A 23,085-nucleotide genomic window follows, 5' to 3' on the forward strand; every position below is an offset into this window, starting at 1 on the left:
TTAAAATTTTGAGTTCATTGAAATTAAAAATTTGAGTTTAATCAACAGAAACTCAAAATATTATGTTATCGGATTCTGAACTACATTAATTATCTAAGTTGATTTAAAAAAGAAAAAATGTTATAATAATAAATCATGAAAATCATTTTTTACAGTGTAGAAGCATACTGAGATTTATAATTAAAATATAAATCAATTAACAAAACACAAATTTTAAATGTTAAGATAATAAAATATAAATGTAACTACTATCAAACATTAAACTATGTCACCAAGTGAAAAAAACATACGAATATATTCTTGATTGTCCCTTTATTCCAAGTGAATCTGTAATAAATGTGTCTGCCTGATCCTGGATCAGCAGCATCAGCGGTCAGTGTCCTATATTCCTCCAGCTCTCATGGAACAGCACAGGCCCGCCATTTGCCTTCGCTGCTCTTCAATCCTGCGGGCTTACACAAATAAGACAGGCGGCGGTTGAACGGCGGGATTAGTGTCGAGACATGAGAGATGAGTCACGAGCCTTTACAACGCGCGATTGAAACCCGTAACAATGTAAGAATTCCGCGCGAGATATTCGCTAACATCATTTGTGGATTCATCATCGTCTCGCGCAGCGGATAACTGTGTGGAAGGCTTCCCAGCTGCCTCCTCTTGTCCGAGCAATCTTTGTCTCCCTGTATACTAGTATCCTACGGCAGGAGGTCGACCGGGAACTGTGAACACTATTTAGTAGAAGCTTGAATTTCAATATTCATCATTCATATTATTGGATTCTCGATCGCTGGAAAGCTTTGAAGATGTCTGGGCAGAGCATTACAGACAGGATAACTGCTGCTCAGCATAGCGTTACTGGATCAGCCGTTTCCAAAACTGTGTGCAAGGCAACAACGCACGAAATAATGGGCCCTAAAAAGAAACATTTGGATTGTAAGTATTAGCAGCTGTGTGTTTAATCTGAAATTGCGACGATGAATGTGTGTACAGCTGTTGCTTTGATTGTTATGGCTACGGTTTTAGGCTATTGTACAATGGGCAGGCCCAGGTTGTGCTAAGCTAATGTGCTTAGACAGGCTCCTGATGATAATATTGGAAATACAGGCCATTTATGACAAACTGACATGCATCACTTTCAGCTGTATTGAAGCAGGACCGTGTATATGCAACACAGCTGTTTGTATGTAAGCAAGAATAAGTGGATTGCTATTAAGTTTGATCCCATAATGATTTATAGTTTTAATAAATGTTTTTAAATTCTCTTAATATAGTTTATGACCTCATGTAGACCTCCTCAGCATTGCCATACTGGTGAATGCTGGTTAAATGTTAATTCCCTTTAATGCTCATTGGGCAGAAATAAATCAGTGCTGTTGTTCACAGGTTATTATAAGGAAGGTGTTTTGTGTTAGAAGTTCATTTGGATTTGATTCTCATGTCCATTTGGTTACAAGCCCACAGGTGATGTCAGTGAATGCTGTGCACTTTCTTTAAGAAGTGCTGGTCTAGTGCCAGTCTAGTAAGTCTGTGCTTCAGAATAGATCTCTATTTACGTCTGTCTCAGCCAGGCCTGACTATTCTCCTTCATTATGTTCTTACAGCATTATAAGACAAGCTATGACATGTTTGAAGGACCATAGTTAGGATTTTTAAAAAGGAAAATCAAATTGTTTTCTGCCCCCCTAGTTTAGTGAGGGGACTGAATTGAATTATTTTGTAGAAACTTCATCTGAGACCGTGAGAACTAAAGATGCATCTGTAATTTTAATCAACAGCCTATTTGAATGCCGGTAAACTGAACATTTTCGAGGCTTGAAGGGATTGTTCAGACAAAAATTAAAATTCTGTCATGATCTACTCATACCACCCTTATGTCGATGCAAACCTGTATGACTTTATCTCTTCCTTGGAACAAAAAAGAAGATATTTTGAAGCAGAGTTATTATAGTTAACTAAAACCATAAAAAAAAAAAACATTTGTTATTTGAAATAAAATAGTCTTTAACTGAAATAAAATATAAAAAAAAAAAACTTAAAGCAAAGGTAACAAGTCTAATTTTGATTTTTATTATTATAAAATGACAAAAAAACACAAGAAAAATTGCTAAAATGAAAACAGAAAATATGCAAATAAAAACGAATTCAAAATATTAATAAAATCTGTAAAATATCCACATTTTTCAAAACAGTGTTAACAGTTTTGGTGCCCACTGAAATCCATTGTATGGACAAAACATCTATTGTAGGCTATGACATTTTCTCAAAACGTCTTTTATGTTCTACAGAAGAAAGAAAGTCATACAGTTTTTACATTATTTTGGATTGGGGTTGAACTATCCCTTCAATTACAGTATATATCACATAAATAGAGTGGTGGAACTATGACGTCAATTTGTAGGCCATACGGCACTTAGCATCTTGCTGGTTTCCTCGACAAAAACCCAATAGGATTTTTCCATAGGCTTTTGGATTATCACAAAAAATAAGCTCTGTGATCAACAAAAGTTTATGATATTTGCACGTTTTGTCTATCAAGATAATTTTCACAGATGAACACAACTTTTATAAATTTTGAAGCCTAAATGCAGTCGGCAGAAGCAAAAAGCTTAAAGGGTTAGTTCACCCAAAAATAAAAATTCTGTCATTAATTACTCACCCTCATGTTGTTCCAAACCTGTAAGACCTTCGTTCATCTTCGGAACACAAATTAAGATATTTTTGATACAATCCGATGGCTCAGTGAAGCCTGCATCGCCAGCAATAACACTCCCTTTTCCAGTGTCCAGAAAGCTACTAAAAGAAAGAACAGTTCATGTGACTACAGTGGTTCAACCTTAAAGTTATGAAGCGACGAGAATACTTTTTGTGCGCCAAAAATAACAAACACACTCCGAACCACTGATTCAAAACAAATGATTCGTTAAGCTTCGAAGCTTCATGAAGCAGTGTTTTGAAATCACTATTTTTTTTTTTTTTTTGTGGCACAAGAAGTATTCTAGTCGCTTTATAATATTAAGGTTGAACCACTGTAGTCAGTTTTAAATATGTTTTTAGTAGCTTTCTGGGCATTGGAAAAGGGAGTGTTATTGCTGTCAATGCAGGCCTCACTGAGTCAAAGGATTTTATCAAAAATATCTTAATTTGTGTTCCGAAGATGAACAAAGGTCTTACGGGTGTGGAACGACATGAGGGTGAATAATTAATGACAGAATTTGACAGAATAATGACATTTTTGGGTGAACTAACCCTTTAAGGTAGGCTAAAAGCGAACTACACCATGGTTGCACAATTTCAACTTCACCAACACTAAGCTTCCGAGAATTCATTCTATCTTTATCTAAAAAACATTTTCCCTGAAAGCTAGGATAGTTTGTAAGAGCGCAGTTATAAGCATAACTAGGCTGTAAAAGCAAACTGAGTTGTTGCAGGCAGCCTCTGTAGTCCGATTTAGCCACTTGTTAGCAACCATCATTTTCAAGACATCTAACAGCTTAAAAAAATCACGGGTAGGTTAAAGAGAGAGTTTACCCAAAAATGAAAATTATCTCATGATTTACTCACCCTCAATCAAACCATCCTAAGTGTATATGACCGTCTTCTTTCAGACTAACACAATCGGAGATATATTTAAAAAATATCCTGTCTCTTTCAAGATTTATAATGGTAGTGAATGGGGGGGCGAGATTTTGAAGCCCAAAAAATGCATCTGTCCATCGTAAAAATAATCCATACGGCTCCAGGGGGTTAATAAAGGCCTTCTGAAGCGAAGCGATGGGTTTTTGTATTCATATTTAAAACTTTATAAATTAAAATAACTAGCTTCCGCCAGAAGACTGTACGCATACTGTGCAAGTCAACTTGCGCCACAAGAGTAACCCCTGACACATTGTTTGACGCAGGATGTAGGAGTAGCATAAGCTTAGACACCTCTCGCGGTTCAAACAAATAGGGCTGTGCAACAAACTCAAGCTCCTCTTCTCTTATATAAAAATCCTCTGACATTTCTCTTTAAATGTTCTCGTTTTAGACTTCTAATTCGTAACCGGTGTTTTGTTTTGCTCTATCCTCTGCGCTTCTGCGTTCGTCATTGCGTCATGCGTCGGGTCAGGGGTTACTCTTCCACCACAAATCGATGCATACAGTCGTCTGCCGGAAGCTAGTTATTATAGTTAATAAAGTTTTTTTTTTTTTTTTCTTACAAAAACCCATCACCTCACTTTAGAAGGCCTTTATTAACCCCCTGGAGCCGTATGGATTATTTTCAATAATGGATGGACGCATTTTTTTGGGCTTCTCTCCACCCCATTCACTACCATTATAACACTTGGAAGAGCCAGGACATTTTTAGCCTAAATATATCTCCGATTGTTTTCGTCTGAAAGAAGATGGTCATATACACCTAGGATGGCTTGAGGGTGAATAAAATATGGAATAATTTTCATTTTTTCATCATCACTTTAATACTGATGTATTTTTATGTCGTAGAATAAAATGTGAAAGTATCTTGAGCTTGTGTTAACCACGAACCTTATTTCAGCCATTTAACCAAAATCCTATTAAAAAAACCCATTGATTTTGGGACGATGGAACTGGAAGTGCTAAAAATGCTAACTCGCTTCTGGGTTTTGGCCTACAAAATGCGTCATAGTTCCACCACACTATTATGGTTACTTATGGTCCTTTCCACCAACCAAAGATAAACTGCTTTCGCCAGATAGGCCTGTGGCTGTAGAACAGATTAGATGATCTGATTCTAAACATTTTAGTTGACATCTTTTGTGGTGAGGGCTTTGTTTCTCAGGAGTAGGAGTGAATCAAAGTTGGCAGTGCTGTGGAGGCAGCTGTCTTACACCAAACCAACCAACCACACGATTGAAGTCAACCTCATTCATTCAGAAAGAAGAAGCCCATCAGAAACTGCACTACATCACCATCTATGTGAATACTACACCACAAAAATTCCATTCCCTAAAGTATATTTGCAGAAGTGCATTAAACATATCATCAAGAAAGTCCACCAGCACAGTTAATAGTGGGCTGTGGAATTCGTGCGTAATTCCTGCGTAATGCTTGTTTATGTGGACTCTCTCCACATTTTTCTGTTTTATGATATACATGCATGATAATCCTTTTATTTATTACGTTTTAAGCTCTATACCAGTGCGTCTGTTGCGTTTACTCGATTGTTGCCTGTTATTAATGTCAATAGTTAATGGAAACCTCTGTTTCTATTGTAGACCTGATACACTGTACCAACGAGATGAATGTGAACATTCCTCAGCTGGCAGACTCTTTGTTCGAGAGAACCACCAACACCAGTTGGGTGGTGGTCTTTAAGTCCCTAATCACAACACACCACCTCATGGTATATGGGAACGAGGTGCGTGACTATGGAAGATCTTTCTGCTTTTTAATCAAGCTAAGCTACTAGTAAAGATCTGCAAATGACTGTATGCATTAATCATCTTTTAATTTATTACTTTGGTTACAGCGATTTATTCAGTACTTGGCCTCCAGGAACACATTATTCAACCTCAGTAATTTCCTGGACAAAAGTGGCCTACAAGGTACAGTAATGAGCTATACACATTTATTTCAGACTCTACAGAGGCTTCATTCTTCTTTGATGCCCATGTTTGGATGCATTATTTGACTTGTAATAAAGATTTATTTTTTTTACTTTTTTTTAATGAATTTAAAGGGTTAGTTCACCCCAAAAATGAAAATTCTGTCATTAATTACTCACCCTCATGTCGTTCCACACCTGTAAGACTTTCGTTCATCTTCAGAGCACAAATCTTTTTGATGACAGAATGCTGTCAGATTTCCTTCCATAGACTGACCCCACTTTGATGCTGCAAAAAAATACATAAAGAGATCGGAAAAGCATTCTGTCATCAAAAAGATCTTAATTTGTGTTCTGAAGATGAACGAAAGTCTTACGGGTTTGGAACGACATGAGGGTGAGTAATTAATGACAGAATTTTTCATTTCGGGGTGAACTAACCCTTTAACTAGTTTTATAATATTTATAACGTTACATTAAACATTTCAACTTTTCCTTTGTGAGCAACTACTCCTTAACATTTGTTACAAATAAAATAATTTTCTTCTTAACCATCATCTTTATCGGTGTCTCCATAGGTTACGATATGTCAACGTTCATTCGGAGGTATAGTCGATATCTGAATGAAAAAGCCGTCTCATATCGACAGGTGGCATTTGACTTCACGAAAGTAAAGCGTGGGTAGGACATTTTTTTTATACATTTTATAATACGGCTTTGATGTTAGTTTCTAGTTCCTGCTTTCTTTAGTGTGCTGAATATTACATTAAGTGCATTATGTAACACAAACAGTGATTCATTTGACCAGCAGATTCACTCGATACAATGATTTTTTTTTTAGCCTTAGCTGAAAGTTTAGCTGTAGTTTTTGTTCTAAATCATTTGAGGGGGATTTGTGCTGCAGCATTAGTTTCGAAGTGCTTGCATTAAGTGTTGAAGTCATTGCACTGGATCATCCACTAAACCTCCATGCACTGATCCCCCTAATGTCATTTGACCTATATTTTAAAATCTTTTCCTTAAGGGTGGACGGAGTGATGAGAACCATGAACACAGAGAAGCTCCTTAAGACCATCCCCATTATACAGAACCAGATGGATGCCCTTCTTGACTTCAATGTAAGTTAGAATTCAGAGAGCTGACAGCTGATCTACATACATGCATTTTGCTTATAGCCCCTTTCACACAGCGATCCCGGTAAATGACCGTAAAATTACCAGAATGACTTTTCCGTTAAATACACAAATGTGCTGTTCACACAAGCAACAGCGTTCCGTAACAGTGTATGATAAATACTTTGCTTGTTACATATACGTGCTAAATTTCAGCCGTAAATAAATTATAATTGTTAGATAGATTATGTTCATGCGATCCCATCGGGCTTATGATAGCTACCTGAATCATAACAAAGCACTGTTCACTGTTGATCTGCCTGCATTGACACCATTTTCTTTAAGAGCTGCTGTGCAGCCAAAATTATATACCAGTTATCACTGTAAAGCTGCTTTGACACAACCTGTATTTACCAGTAAAGACTATGTCTGAAAGGGGCTTATACTGTACATCATGAAATTATGCAATGAATACTTACTTTGTAGCAGCAAAGCATTTGTGTGGCTTATGTTTATAAAAATACATTTTTCTGTTTGCCCAGGTCAATGCCAATGAACTAACCAATGGGGTTATTAATGCAGCCTTCATGCTTCTTTTCAAAGACTCCATTCGACTTTTTGCAGCTTACAATGAAGGGATAATAAACTTACTAGGTTGGTCCTTCATGATGCTTTCTTCTCATAACTAAATAAATAAACTGTGTTGTATAAATACACCCGTTTTACTTTTAAATGCAAGATGTATATTAAAGATTTGAAGTATATATTTAAGCTCTTACAATGTAACAAAAAGTTGTAGTGCAGTAGTGCACATGCTCACGGGAAGTTGTACTTACAGTTACGTAGGTTCAGATTCAGCCTGCAAAATGTCCTGATTGCATATCTTCCCTCTTCCTGTACTTCCCCCGTATATATATAAAAAAAAAATTAGTTTGTCTGAACATGTCAAATTCAGTAGCTATTTTTTCATCCAATTTGCAGATTAAATTTATGTGAAAAATTTGAATTTCTACACATGCAAATAAAGACATAGTACTGATTAATAATGAGTACTTCTTCATCTTCCTTTCACAGAAAAGTACTTTGATATGAAAAAAGTTCAGTGCAAAGAGGGTTTGGACATCTACAAGAAATTCCTTACCCGAATGACACGGATCTCAGAGTTCCTCAAAGTGGCAGAGGTGAGATTCTCATGTGTTGTTCTGGAGGCAAGGTACTTCATTAAAAGAGCGTTATGTAACATATTTGTTATTCTTGCCTCACAGCAGGTGGGAATAGACCGCGGGGACATACCTGACCTGTCTCAGGTAAGACCACACTTTTATTCTGACTTGAACACCTGCACTCTTTCTGCATTATTAATGATCCTGAATATTTCCTGAAGCTGTTCTGCTTTCTCTTTTACTTTACCTTGCACAAATGCATTTCTGACTTAAAAATGCATGCAGGTCATTAGGATGTGCATGTCACTAAAGATTTCTTACCTTTTCTGTCTTAACTTTTCCCTGTTTACAGCAAATAAAGGTGTTATGGGCTCAGTGGAGATTTGAGAATAGTAATAATAGAGATAATAGAATCATGACTCCCACGGTTATAAGTATATATGCAACGGGTTCTCACTCAATTATATACAGCATAATGTACAGCATGGATTTTATCCAGCAAAATTATGATAAATATATTCTTAAGAGTGTAGTTTCATGGTGATCGTAATGTTGATTCACTACTGGCATCTTGGGAGTGAGAACCGTTGTTATATACAGGAACATTAAGGGCTAAGTCATGAATGAATTATACAGACACATGAAAAGGACAGATTATATATCTAGTGCAAATGTCATCATAGTCATATATAAGGGCAGATAACTGCTTTGAAATTCATGCACTATATGTCTGACCGAGACCACCTTTATATTCTGTATTTCCCTTTATCTTTCCACCTTCTGTCCATCTTCAGTTTACAGTCTGTGTAAGTACTTTTCTTACTCTTTTCTGCACTCCTCTGCACTGTTTAATTCTTATTGCCAATAAATGTCAAGCTATTCAGTCTTTTTATTGGTGGCTATTCCTAAGTAAATGTTTGTGCATTCCCTCAGGCCCCCAGCAGTCTTTTGGATGCCCTGGAGCAACACTTGGCTTCATTAGAAGGGAAGAAGGTGAAGGACTCCACCGCCGCCAGCAGGTGGGCCATTCATATGTCACGCTCAGAGCCGAGTACAAATTAATGAGTGCTAACAGATGCATTATGTTGACAAGTCTTGATAGATTTATACTTATACGAGTGGTGTGCTTTACAAATGCAGTAGTTCAGTATACTCCAGGTGTAGTTTTCTCTCATACTGACAGAAGCTCAATTTATCTCTCCCCGACTTTTGTAGGGCAAGCACACTCTCCAATGCCGTGTCATCTCTGGCCAGCACTGGCATGTCTTTCACCAAAGTGGATGAAAGGGAAAAGCAGGCAGCTCTGGAGGAGGAGCAAGCGCGATTAAAAGCACTAAAGGTACATAACAGGACACATATATACAAAAATAATTTCACCCAATACTAGAAAGCATTTCCAGTATTTTCTGTATTTGGTTGCGTTCTGTTAATTTTAGATTGCTGTTTTCAAGCTATTGAATGAAAAAGTGTTTGGTTGGTCATTCTACATGCCAATCAGATGGCTCCTTCCTGTCTAAAAGGTTTCTTGGCATATTGTGCTTTTCTAAAAAGGAACAGAGGCTGAAGGAGCTCTCCAAGAGGCCTTCGTTTGCTACGACTGACACTTCTCCAGTCTCCACCACAGCAGCATGCATCAGCACAGCTCCTGCCATAGACCTGTTCTCCACTCCCAGCTGCTCAAATGGGTTAGCCAAACAAATTACTCCACAGTATGATGTCTCTAGAAATGTTTCTGTATGGATTGAGATAAAAAGACAAGCACGGTTTGTGCTTGACCAGGGGCAAATGTACTAAATTGTGTGTCAAATTTCAGCACAAAAACGTATCTTTGGGCAGTGTTTCCCGACCTGGGGGTCGCAATCCCCACAAGGGGTCACTAAAGATTTATGAGAGGTCGCCAAGCTCACTTTAGTTTTAGGGTTAGGGATGAAACGATTATGAGTTTGACAATAAACCACCACGATGCAATTTCCGACGGTTAGTATCAGAGTTTAATATTTTAATCATCATCAAAACCATATTTGATTGCCAGGATTTGAAAAACTCACAGTAAATATAGTCCAGTTTAAGCAAAATAAGCAAGTCTCAGGCAGAAACAGCATAGTTTTTGGGTTTGCCAGGTTGGGTTCCGGGGGTAAAATCCGCGTTTTGGCGGAGTTCCCCTGGTAAAATTTGCATTCCAGGGGCTAAATATCATGTTATTTGGGGTTGCTTCAACCTGCAGACATGAAAATCAACCCGCGGCAACAGTGTTAAAGTAGCCAACACTGTGCATAGCGTTTATAAGTGCAGCTGCATTGTTTACAGAGGTTGCCGGGGAAACAGCTCTATTTCTGCTGTTCCATAAGCGCCACCTACTGACAGAAAGTGGATTATGTTGTAGGTTGTAAGTCAAATCTAGCCATAGTTGTTAATGCTATTATTTTAATGTTGTTGCATTTATTAATTACTTAAAGGATTAGTTCACTTTGAAATGAAAATTATCCCAACCTTTACTCACCCTCAAGCCATCCTAGGTGAACATAATTGCAGGAATATTAATAAATATCCTGATGATATCCGAAACGATGCCTTTGTGAAAAATAAATATCCATATTTAACAAGTTATGAAGTCAAATATCGAACTTCCGCCAGACCGTCTTCCGTATACAGGTTACGAAGAAAGTGTAAACTGGCGTCGCGTCAATTACATTTTTTCCATAAGTTTAATAGGGAAGGCGCATGATGTAGCGTAAGCTTTGTGAACTGCAAGAGGTTTACACTTTCTGCGTACATTGAATATGGAAGACGGTCTGGCGGAAGCTCGATATTCGACTTCATAACTTGTTTAAATATGGATATTTTTTTACACAAATGCATCGCTTCGCTTCAGAAGGCCTTTATTAACACTCCGGAGCCATGTAGACCACATATTTATGATGAATGGATGTGGATGGAAGCACTTTGTTCAGCTAATACTCACTGAACCCTATCACTGCCATTATAAAGCTCGGATGCGTCAGGATATTTATTAATATTTCTCAGATTGTCTTCGTCAGAAACAAGAAAGCCATATACACCTAGGATGGCTTAAGGGTGAGTAAAGGTTGGGCTAATTTTCATTTCAAAGTGAACTAATCCTTTAACAACTCATTTGTAATCCAATGTCCGTAAATGAAATGTGTCTGCAAGTGTGTTTGGGGTGTTGTTAAGGATTTTGAATGTTAAAATAGGGGACTCCTGGAAAAAAGGTTGGGAACTACTGCCATAGGGGGTATTCACATGACATCATTTACATGACAACTTTGATTTGGGGGCTTGTAAATGCAAACTTCAAAGTGGAAATTTTTGAAAATGATACTGTTATCGTCTCCAGGTAAACTACAAAAACGTGAATTTGTGAAAACGGTGACGTCATGTGCATGTTTTAAATGATCAGTCTATAGGCGCGTAGTGTTACTTTACAATGTGACATTGCCAACAACTGGCCTGGCAGCATAAAACAGAGTTGATTTTTTTTTTTTTGTCATTTTCGTTGATCTGTGTAAACTTTTCAAAAATGCAAAGGAGAAACTCACATTTTTTTTTTTAGTACATCGTTGTTGTGTAAACTTACCCTTCTATTACATCTACATGAACTTCTCTTGGTTAAATTGGCCGTTTTGTTTTTTGATCCTCAGTGCCCTGAAGATGGAGAGCGACCTCTTTGACTTGCAGACTAACTTTCAGTCGGGCATGCAGCCTGGACCCTCTGTGGCCACGGCATGGGGAGGTGAGATCCTTTGCATGTGACTGCGTGTCAGAGATTTTGCATGCTGTAGCCTTCTCTGTTAACTTGAGTCTCGTCCTAATGTCCTTCTGTTCGACTCTTTCTCTCTCCTTTTGCCTGCTCAGATCCTTTCTCTTCTTCTGAAGCTGTAGATGACTCCATTCCAAACCTAAACCCTTTCCTAACCAAACTTGTTGTTGATGGTGCTCATCTACCCGTTATGTCATCAGATGGTGTTAGTTTCTCCTCTAGGACGTCAGGTCATGAGATTTTTGGTGGTAAACATGCTTTAGTTTCTTTCTTCCAACCCACCCACCCATCCAAAGTGTTTTATTAGTTTGAGTTGTTTGGTCGCTGAAAGTCCTTCGTTGTTTCGCATGCACAGTATCCTGTTGTGTCGAATCAGGAATCCTCTGATTAAGTTCGGTCCAGTTAAACACGACGTCTGAGTAAGAATGCAGTCTGTAATTGGAGACTAAATGGAGGTTAGGTGGCAGAACTATAGATAACACTCAAATAATGTTTGTGGACACAGAGCTTTGTTTTGGCTCTGTTCACATGGGCCTGTTTCATTAATTACAGTTTTTATCTTGATAGCTAAAATTACAGTGGGTGTAGGTATTGTGAGATACCCCCCCCCCCAAAAAAACAAACAAACACATGTTAATTGCATATAAAGACAAAAAAAAAAAAAAAAAAAGCAAGATGTAGACTACATACTGAATAGATTAATTTACCCAACTTCCAATATAGTATCAGCTCATATGATAACATCTAACTTTAAAGAAACAATAGGTTGCATACACTACCGTTTAAAAGTTTGGGGTCAATAAGATTTTTTTTGTATTTGAAAGAAGTCTCTTGTGCTCACCAAGGTCACATGATCCTTCAGAAATCATTCTAATAAGCTGATTTGGTGCACAAGTAACACATTATTATTATTATTATTATTATTATTATTACTATCAATGTCGAAAACAGCTGTGCTGCTTAATGTTTGTGGAAACTGAATTTTTTAGGGATTAGTTGATTATTACTACCATTAAATATATATTATTTAATGGTAGTATATATAAATGTATGGCTATCATATATATTTAATATAGTATAATTATAGGTGATTGCGATTTATTTAAAGATTAAATATGTTTAATGCTCTTTTTTTCAGTCTTTGTACGGTGCAATTTAATATTTGTCAAAGGTCAACAAGTGAATTATCACCCATGAGTGGAACCCTGTCATAAAGACAATAATTGTTATTAAATATTTTAATCATCTAACAGCCCTAATCATAATATATATTATTAATAATGAAAATAGACAAGTTACTTGATTCTGAAACAAGATTGTTAGAAAATCTCATTATTTCATTTCAGTTTTCACCTTTCACGTTTAGTAATAAAACTATAAAGCTATAAGTGAATGATTGTTTTTCCTTTTTTACCATAGATCAGTACAATCCCTTTATTGATTCAAGTTCATCTGTATCAACCAATTACAAACGCACTGTGCGGATAGAGCACTTAATCTCAGGTACCATGATGGCAAACCATCCCACCTATGTTTCCCCTCTGTCAGGAAACATAGGGGCACTGAAGCAGTGTACAGGGACTAACCTGTGATCATCCCTGCTGGATGCTGTTTGCCTTCTGCACATGGCTGTGTCTTAATATTGCTATTTAAATACGCTCTTTACTAATCCACTCTGAATATGAAATGTCTTTTATGTCTGTAACGCTTGCTGTGTTGTTTCTCCTCCTCCCTGCCTGCCTGTCAGACTCATTTGGTCAACCGTCTATGGCCCAGCATCTCCCAAACCCCTCTCCCTTCCAGTCTGAGCCCTCCACTGTAGCAGGCCTATTCAGAGGTAGGCAGCCTGTGGCTGGAGGTTGCCTTGTGTGACGCTGTCCCCCTTTGTGATATATGTTTTCCTTTGTCTCTAATGCTGTCTGATCTAACATGATCTAACACCATTCAAAACCAGAGCCTTGTTCACCTAAAAATGACAATTCTATCATCATTTACTCACCCTCGTAATGCTTTTATGGTGCTTTTTAGAGTTTGACAACCCCAATTCTGTTTCATTCTCTTTATATGAAAAAGAACAGCCAGAATATTCTTCAAAAATTCCCATTTATGTTCTCCGGAAGACATAACCGTTTAGAATAACACATATTAGAATGAGGGTGCGTAAATGATGACACAATTTAGCATTTTTTTTGTGAACTATCCCTTTAACACTTGGTTCTTGTAGTTTTTCAGGATGTCTTGTGCATGTCTATAGTTTACCCTCCACTAACTCTGACATGTGACAATGGATATTAGTCCACTCATTGGAAGAACTTGAACTCAGTACTTTTGATGCTGGCCATTGTTTTAACTTGTGTATTCTTCAAATGGTGTCCTAATCTAAATTGTGTGTGTTGTAAGAGGGCTTAAATGATTTTTTTGTGCCTTTTGAAGGATACGGAGCTTCACAGATCCCTCCTCCACAGAGCTCAGGCGAGCTGCATGTTGATTTTGAGTCTGTTTTTGGTACTAAAGCTGCCTCGTCCAATAGCCTGGATACAGATGGTAAGGCATTTTACTCAAAATCAAACAAAACAACTTTCAAATTATTTGAAAGTATTCAGAAGTTTCTAAACTGACAGTTTTACATTTTTTTTTTTTAAACTTGACTTTACTTTCTTATGTCTGTGTAAAGCACTGAATAACCATTGTGTGTCAAATATGCTATATATATATATATATATATATATATATATATATATATAATATTCTCGCCTGTCTCACTTGTGAACATCCAAAGCAGGGATTTTGAAACCCACTGTGGCCGGCTCAAATCAGTCCTCCAATCAGCTCCCAGAGAAACTGGTGTCAGACGACCTGGATTCTTCCTTGGCCAACCTTGTTGGAAGTAAGTGTTTGCATATCTAGTGTTGTTCAAAAATTATGCTAAAATCAAGATATAGTACATTGTTAGGGGCCATTCACACAGAATGCGTTTTTACATTTAAATATGTGATTGAAAAAAAAACCCAAGGTCTTAAGGCCCGTTCACACCAAGAACAATAACTATAAAGATAACTAATGATAACTATAATAGTGTCCACACCAACGCACAATATCTTTGTTTATTCTAAGCGCGCGCAGCTATGTCGTCTGCCACTTTAAATGCTTGAGCTCTGTAAATCGGGTAGATTCTGATTGGCTCTCAGTGTTTTTATTGTTGGATTTTTTCAGCTGGAAAAAAAATCTGAAAGTGATTCGAACGATATTGTTTCTCTGTGTCGTTTTCGTTATAGTTGTGGTGTGGACTCTGCTATTATTTTATATTTACAAAGTTTTTTAGAACCATAACCATCGTTTTAGAATGCCTTGTTATGTGTGAGATGCTGCTACTTCCGTCTAGTGAATGTTTACATAGAAAAACAATGGAAAAGCAGTTCAAATGTAATGCAAAAATGTGTTCAGTGTGAATGCCCCTTATTTTCACACTTGATTCTGTTCAAATTTTAAGTGTACCTCTTTAAAACCTTTGTGAAATAATATCTCACTTACAGATCTTGGTATTGGAAATGGTACCACTAAAAAGTAAGAATGTTGCCCTTTCTGATGCTCATTATATCCTTTCTGACAGTTAAAATACATTTTTCATATTCTGGTTTGGTGTTAACATTAACCAAACTTTTTACAGTGATATCCACTGGAACCAACCAGGAGAGAAAAAATTAACTGGTGGAATGAACTGGCAACCCAAGAATGCTCCATCTACTACATGGAACCCTGTCTCTATGGTACAACTGTACTTTATGTTAATAAAATAGCTCTGTTCCAAAACCTAGTGAGCTCCCTACTGCCTACATAGGCAGCTAATTAAACTCTTGACTGGAAATATGGACTAGGGATCATACACTTGCCGACTTTGTAAATGGTTACACAGAAAAACTTGGCGTCATACACTAAAAAACTGAAGATCACACCAGACTTTCACTTTGTTCCAAACAACAAATTTGCTCCTCATTGCTAGGAGATCCATAACAAATGAAAGCAAAACTTGTCCTAAAATTGGCTCAAAATATCTGCAATGGTTGATATCTGCTGACTGGATGAAATCATAGTCTGAAGAAAAAAAAAATCAGAGTTTGTGCCCATCATACACTAAGGAGTTTTCTGCTAAATCTGTCAATTCTGACTAAACAAAATCTACAGACTCGCTTTCGGCAATTAGCGGCAACTCTTCCAGACCACAAAACAGGGCAAATATCAGTGTAAAAGTCCTGTAGTGTATTCCAGCCTTTAAGGGATCAATATAGAGAGCAATCTACATAGACAGCATCACTACACTCCACACAAAAATAAAAACTCAACTCCTAAATGATTTCAATTGAGACTGGAATTGGCATGTTGCTGAGCTAACAGCTTGGTACTTTTAAAAAGCATAAACATACAGCACACAAATTTTGGTTAAAATTACACATTTTTAATTACATTGAACCATTTTTATCATTGCTTCACAGTATTGAAAGAATTTATTAACTGAGTTTACTGAAGTGCATTCTGGGATTTGACTAAAACAAGGTGTATTAAAGGATTAGTTCACTTTGAAATGAAAATTAGTCCAAGCTTTACTCACCCTCAAGCCATCCTAGGTGTATATGACTTTCTTCTTTCTGATGAACATAATCGCAGAAATATTAATAAATATCCTGAAACATCCGAGCTTTATAATGGCAGCGATAGGGATCAATGAGTATGAGCTGAAGAAAGTGCTTCCATCCACATCCATCCATCATAAACGTACTCCACACAGCTACGGGGGGTTAATAAAGGCGATTAAAAAAAGATGCGTTGGTGTAAAAAAAAAAAAAAAAAAATCCATATTTAACAAGTTATGAAGTAAAATATCTAGCTTCCGCATGAGCCGCCTTTTGTATTCAATGTACGCAGAAAGTGTAAAACTCTAGCAGTTCACAAAGCTTACACTACGTCCCACGCCTTCCCTATTCAACTTACGGAAAAAGTGTAACTGACGTGACGCCAGTTTACACTTTCTTCGTAACTTCAATACGGAAGGCGGTCTGGCGAAAGCTACATATTTTACTTCATAACTTGTTTAAATATGGATATTTTTTACACTTCAGAAGGCCTTTATTAACCCCCTGGAGCCGTGTGGACCACACATTCATGATGGATGGATGTGGATGGAAGCACTTTGTTCAGCTCATACTCATTAATCCCTATCACTGCCATTTATAAAGCTCAGATGCTTCAGGATATTTATTAATATTTCTGCAATTATGTTCATCAGAAAGAAGAAAGTCACATACACCTAGGATGGCTTGAGGGTGAGTAAAGGTTGGGCTAATTTTCATTTGAAAGTCAACTAATCCTTTAAGGTTTTGGAACAGAACAAATGTAATGAAATTAATCACATGAACTTGTTCTCATTAGCCCTCCTCTGTTTTATAGCCACCATCTATCATGGCTTTCCCTGCTACAACACCTACAGGAATGATGGGATATGGCATGGTTAGTAATTCTGTGAAACCAGCTGCCAGAATTGAGGTTGTCGAAATTGTATTCCTCATGGTTGTGATCTTTGTAGCCTCCACAGTTGCCCTCCATGGCCATGATGACCCAGCCCACAATGATGTACACACAGCCTGTCATGAGGCCATCCAATCCGTTCGGATCAGTGTCCAGCGCACAGGTACAGCCCCTACGATCTTTCCAGCTGTTCATGTACGTTACATTGTTCTTGTGACGAATGTAGCTTTCTATTAACACTCTTCATAATCATGGCCCATTGTGTTCTGATGGGCCATGAGACAGAGAACTCCCTCCCAAACTGCAGATCATCCCCTCTCCTCCTCCACGTGTGCTTCTCCTCATCACTCCAAGTTCTTTCCTTTCTTTCTCTGTGTTGTTCTCTCTGCATTAGCCCTCCGCTGCCTCTAGCCCTTCCAGTCAGAGTCCTCTCAGAGCCCCAGGACAAGACCCCTTTGCACAGCTCTCTCTCAAGGATTTCTTGTAGAGCTTCGTCTTTTGTCTAGGTACCGCATGTGTTTGTGCTCACCGATGGTCTTGCATGCAGTCGAGTTCAGTTTCATCTTGTGCCTCTTGCTAGATGTAGAACAGGACATGTAGATTGCATGTTCAGCACTAGTGTTGGGGGTTACACATTACAAGTAATGTGTTATGTAATCAGATTACTTTTTCCAAGTAACGAGTAAAGTAACGCATTACTTTTAAATTTACAACAAAATATCTGAGTTACTTTTTCAAATAAGTAATGCAGTTTATTTAGTTTTCCCATTTATTGACTGACACCTCTCTTGTCCCCATGTTGAGAGAAATCGGGAGTTAGTGCAGAAGCGTTGTGCGCTGTGTAAACATGATGGTTATTGTAGTTCTAGACTAAATGTGAGCATTTACTCATCTCACTTGCACAAAAACAGATTCAGTATTCTTCAAAATGAATAAAAACAGTCAAATATAAATATTACGCAAACCTGAAATAATTAAATGTTGAATAATACAAATATACTTTATGTATTTAAACTCACTTTATTAACCAGTGTCTTTGCTGCTGACCTTTGATGCAGTTCAACCATAATAATAAGAAAAAATGTCAACATCATTTAAAACAACAATTTTTTTTTTTTTTTTTTTTCCTGCTGTACAGACATGAATGCACATTTCCTTAACCCTGAGGCTTATCCACTCCACCTTGGGTGTAAAAGGGCTTTTACATTTGCAAAAAAATATACAGCTTTTGCTTGTTTTTGTTATTAAAAAACAAATTAACAAGCTCAGCCCATGTGAAACGCAAAAGTAACGTAACATTACTTTCTATAAAAAGCAATTAAGTAACTCAATTAGTTACTTTTTAAGTGAGTAAAGCAATATTGTGATGCATTACTTTTAAAAGTAACTTTCCCCAACACTGTTCAGTATTAGTCAGTACTCAGTGTCCTTAGTTGGTGTGTCACGTTTTACCATCAAATTATTTTTTTGTTCAAAGTAAAAATAAATTTTATATAGAGCTGCATGATTCTGGAAAAATTGAGAATCTGGATTTTTTTTCGTTTAAAATAGAGATCACGATTCTGAATAGACAACTAAACAAAATAACATGTAATTTATTAGAGGTTCTGACAAAATGTAAATTGCTGCAGTCTATTTAAAAAATATTTCATTAATTTGAATTATTATGTTTTAAATCTGTTTGAATTAATGATTCAGTGACTCACTTTTAAAGAATTGTTTCATTACTGGATGAATCAGCATTTTTTTAACAATTTGTTATTTATCACCACCTACTGGTGGTGCAATGATGTAATTGATAGTCTTTATTTGAAGCGTCAAGGTTTTCAATATATTTTGATCGCTACCATAGACATCAGTGTTTATATCCAAACTATAAACTTTTATCTCAGTACTTCTGTGATAATTTGAATTACTGTAACAGAAATAATGATACTGTGTGACTGTTTGTAAAGCTGTTTCATACCTATACATGAAAACTGCTCTCTCTGGATCAGCTCTGGGTCGTAGTCATTTAGGAATAAGATCGAGTGGGTGTTTGATTCGAGTTTGCGATCCTTTAACGATTAATTGTGCAGCTCTAATGTATGTATACTAGGGGTGGGAAAAAATATTGATAGGGCGATATATCGTTGTCCTTCTCCGTGTGATACGAGAATCGATACACTGGCGCCAAATATTGATATTTTAATTAATAAAAGAAGGCGCTCTAAATAGATTTCCCTGCTCCCAGCATCTAAAAACACATGGAAAACACGGCAGCGCCATTTTCACCTTTTTTCCAAAGTTTTAGGATTCCCACCCCTGATATATATATGTTATTTTATTTTTAAAATGTTTTATAAAAATGTTCATGATTTACATAATACATATTCATGAGTGTATATTATTTTTTAACAAATTAAGCATTTAATTCTATTTTAAAGCAATTTAATTATATGTTAAATAATAATAATGTGGGGAAAATGACTGAGTTTATCTTTAAAACTGATATTCAGGCCTAATAATGTATTTTTTAGTCATGGAGATTTCTATAGAGAATATATGTTTTTTTTGTTTGTTTTTTTTGTTTTTTAGTTATGCACAGATATTTCAAGATATTCTATCCCTTTTTCTCTTTCTGTCAGTACAATTTGTATAAAATGAGTTTTTTTTTTATTTATTTTTTTTTATCTAATATCTAAACCAGAAAAGCCTGCAACACCTCTAAAACATCACCAAGGCCTTTTATTTTTCCACCCCCCTGTGATACAGAGACTATTCACATTTTTTTTCCATTCATAAATGTGTCGCATTACAGAAGTGACATGGGTTATGAACGCCATTTCATGTTGACTTGCCACACTATTGTTTAAAGCACCTTTCTAATGATATGTTTGTTTCTTTTTCCAGATGCAGTTTATGTAACACAAAATGAAGTTGCTCCCTGATGTCAAACCATTAAGCTCTGTCCTCTGTGCCGGGATGCTCTTCAGAGGACCAATCCCACAACATACTCGACGTCAAAGATGTAAACCAAGTGTGTTGAAAGACTGGGAGCATACTGCAATCATTTCGTAATTTGTTTAAGATGTCAAGTGATGCTGCTGTTCAGCCCATAAAGGGATTCCTCATACATTTTATAATCTGTTAAGGTAGGTAAGGGCATTGAGAGACTTTGATATTTTGTGTTCTGAGAAGCTATAGTTTGATTTTCCTGCTAGATGGGTTTTTTTTCCTTTGACCGGGAGCTTCTGATGAGAGGTCTTGTGGCGAATGTCGACCTAAATCGGAGTATAACTCAGCATCTGATATAGTATGTGTTATGAAATAGTAACAGTAAATTTGTTTTACATTTTATCTTTTAGTTTTACTTTAATTGTATTCACCAGTAGACCTTTCTTGCGTGTCGTTTGTATTTATTTATGATTAATGCCTAAAAAAATAAAAAAGGAGAGTTTACGAAGTACATTGGGGAAAAAATATAAATAATAATTCAACATTATTCATGGGTGTTGGATTGTATAATGAAGGTTTAGACTTTTAAAATAGATATTATGTGAAAAATACACCTGTAAGCTAAATGATAGAGCACTAACTATTCTCTAAGTTTTATGTCTAGAACAACTTCCCGTAGATGAAACGTTGGCAGCCCAAGGCTATTGGGAGGGTAATCATTAGTGAATGGTTTGTTAAACTGTTTAGTTGATACTGTGCTTAGGGGTTTTGCAATGAGATATTTGTTGGAGTAGAAAAGCACTTCCTCCGTTACTATGAAGTGTTGCACTTGGGAAGGGAGGTGTTCTGCATTATGCATGGCATGCCATCATTTCACACGGACCGTTAGATATGGCTGCCCCTGATCTGAATGTTAAGAGTTGCCCTCATGTTTCAGACTTCTTGTCAAGTTAAGCACCCTGCTCTCTAAAAGTCCAGGAATACTGAACGGGAGCTGGACGCTCCTCTAGCTATTGGTCACGGACAGGGTTATTGATATCACTGTAAATTTGAAGTGTAAAATATGAGAATCGCTGACTGGGAGACGGTTCGAGCACTGTTGATCGGTGCTTTTATGTATATATACATATATCACGTAGGCAGTTTGTCCAGGGGTTGGCTAAGGATGGTTTGAAATATGAAAGCAATTCAATCAAATCGCAATTGACCTAAGTTTTACTGAATAATTTCTGTGTTCTCCTCACGGATCATTTTTTTTGTTTTGTTTTATGTATTTAAAAGATGTAAGAACAATTAGTGAACTCTTTCTTTTTCAAATAAAGTGCAGCTTCCACAAATCTTATGAATGTTTGGTTCATGGCATGCATTAGTTCTTTCAGCTTTAGCAGCCCAGTGGTTAATCATGTACTAGTTTTTATGATTTACAAATACAGCCAAACATGGCTTATTTACCCATAAGAACCTATAAATGATCATTTGTATTCAATTAATCTAAATAGTAGTTCAGGCACTATGAGATTAAAAAATACCAAGCTTAATGGAGGTGTAGATATTCAATAGATCTGAGAGTTCGTGCTCATTTGTCCTCTTTACACTATGTGAGATCTACCCATTTCAAGACCGCACTCCTACTTGTTAAACATAAACCAGGTTAAACTTGTTCTAATATAAACTTACTAGGGGAATCAAAAAGGCTGCATTTATATAATTATTTTCCTGGAAAGTACAAGGTTACAAAATGCTAGTGTATACAAATAGACAATATTTTTAAATAAAGTGACAGAACAGTAATTTTTATTATTACTATTAAAATGATAAAAGGAATAGTTATGAAATAGAATTTCATTCTGTTTTTCATGGATGGATGACAGTAAAAACAAAACAGTAAGCAACAAGGGATTCACTACAGAGTGACAAATGTCAAACCACTTGAGCTTCAAATATACAGCAGAGCAAAATATAAATTTTATCTCAGCTGATACTGAAACTTGTGGGGGAAAAACTGTCAGTGTTCAATTTTCATGGTTCCAAGTGGTAGGATTAGGGTGACCAGATTTCTCATGGTGGAATATATATAAAATTGTTATATAAAAAAGAAATTTACAAACAATACGACAAGTACCATAGAGATACAAATTAAATAAACTTGTTTTTCAGATACAGTAGGTTTCTTTGCCATATATACATTTAACATCTTTTGTTGTTTGATTAACATTAATGACAGACAAATATTTAATTAGGCTACTGTCCCTTTAAGACCGAATTCGTGGATGTAATATACTGATACATCCGGTTTTCACCCACCTGTTTACGTCCACTTAAGCCATAACCGACTGTATTTACATGAGATACTCCACACACGATGGACATTTTGACATCTATGTGTGTATTTGACCATTCAGGCACGAGGAGAACTGATCGCGCGCTGTCTGAGAGAACTGGGATCGCGCGTGCAAAAGAGCTGGTGTGTGTCAGCGCGGTTCTGCCTATCCCGCCTTCACAAATGGCAAGTTAATCAATAACGAATTGTGATTGGATGGTAATTTTGTTCTACAATGAATTGATTGGGCTGTTCTCGCGTGACAGAACACTACTACTCATCGATCTGTGATCAAACAGTCTTAATGAAATTTTAGGAAAGATGAAATACGAGACAAAACATGATTTTTTTTCTTAAGTCGGGACACTAAAAATAGAGCTAAAATACGGGACGTCTGGTCACCCTAGGTAGGGTTGTCATGCAGTATCAATGTTGTGCAAATGACAAGTTATTATTGACTAACTTACACATTGTTTTAGACAATATTGCTCCTGCAATGAAAACAGTTCCAAACAAAACCAAAATACAAGTAACCTGTGCGCATCTCCAAGCCTCAGTAGCTGTTTTGTTCCTGAATCTGATTTGAACTAATTGGTTTAGTAATGATTCAATAATTCACTTATAAAGACAGTAACTTATTGCCACCTACTGGTGTAACGATGTAACAAAAAGAGAAATCCCCAACGCTAATT

At 36.6% G+C, this 23,085-nt stretch overlaps 1 protein-coding gene across 17 annotated transcripts; it reads left to right on the forward strand.

Moving 5' to 3' along the window:
- Nucleotides 1-395: 395 nt before the first annotated feature.
- Nucleotides 396-21,410, forward strand: picalmb (phosphatidylinositol binding clathrin assembly protein b). 17 transcript variants are annotated; one of them, XM_051861165.1, is made up of 24 exons: nt 396-930; nt 5,235-5,377; nt 5,489-5,564; nt 6,142-6,244; nt 6,588-6,681; nt 7,218-7,329; nt 7,750-7,856; nt 7,941-7,982; nt 8,633-8,644; nt 8,772-8,857; nt 9,054-9,177; nt 9,390-9,523; nt 11,498-11,589; nt 11,712-11,864; nt 13,036-13,119; nt 13,364-13,453; nt 14,050-14,160; nt 14,399-14,503; nt 15,150-15,180; nt 15,284-15,383; nt 17,059-17,118; nt 17,195-17,299; nt 17,531-17,642; nt 20,029-21,410. In XM_051861165.1, exons 1-23 carry the CDS (start codon nt 801-803, stop codon nt 17,621-17,623), a joined length of 2,187 nt encoding a protein of 728 aa, XP_051717125.1. In that variant the 5' UTR covers nt 396-800; the 3' UTR covers nt 17,624-17,642; nt 20,029-21,410. The 17 variants fall into 17 exon arrangements, with proteins under 17 accessions (XP_051717125.1, XP_051717126.1, XP_051717132.1 ...); XM_051861166.1 differs by having other exon boundaries at nt 9,396-9,523; nt 14,396-14,503; XM_051861164.1 differs by having other exon boundaries at nt 397-930; nt 14,396-14,503.
- The last annotated feature ends 1,675 nt before the right edge of the window (nt 21,411-23,085 follow it).

The sequence above is a fragment of the Ctenopharyngodon idella genome, chromosome 15, assembly GCF_019924925.1.
Source record: "Ctenopharyngodon idella isolate HZGC_01 chromosome 15, HZGC01, whole genome shotgun sequence".
In the NCBI taxonomy this organism is placed as follows: domain Eukaryota; kingdom Metazoa; phylum Chordata; class Actinopteri; order Cypriniformes; family Xenocyprididae; genus Ctenopharyngodon; species Ctenopharyngodon idella.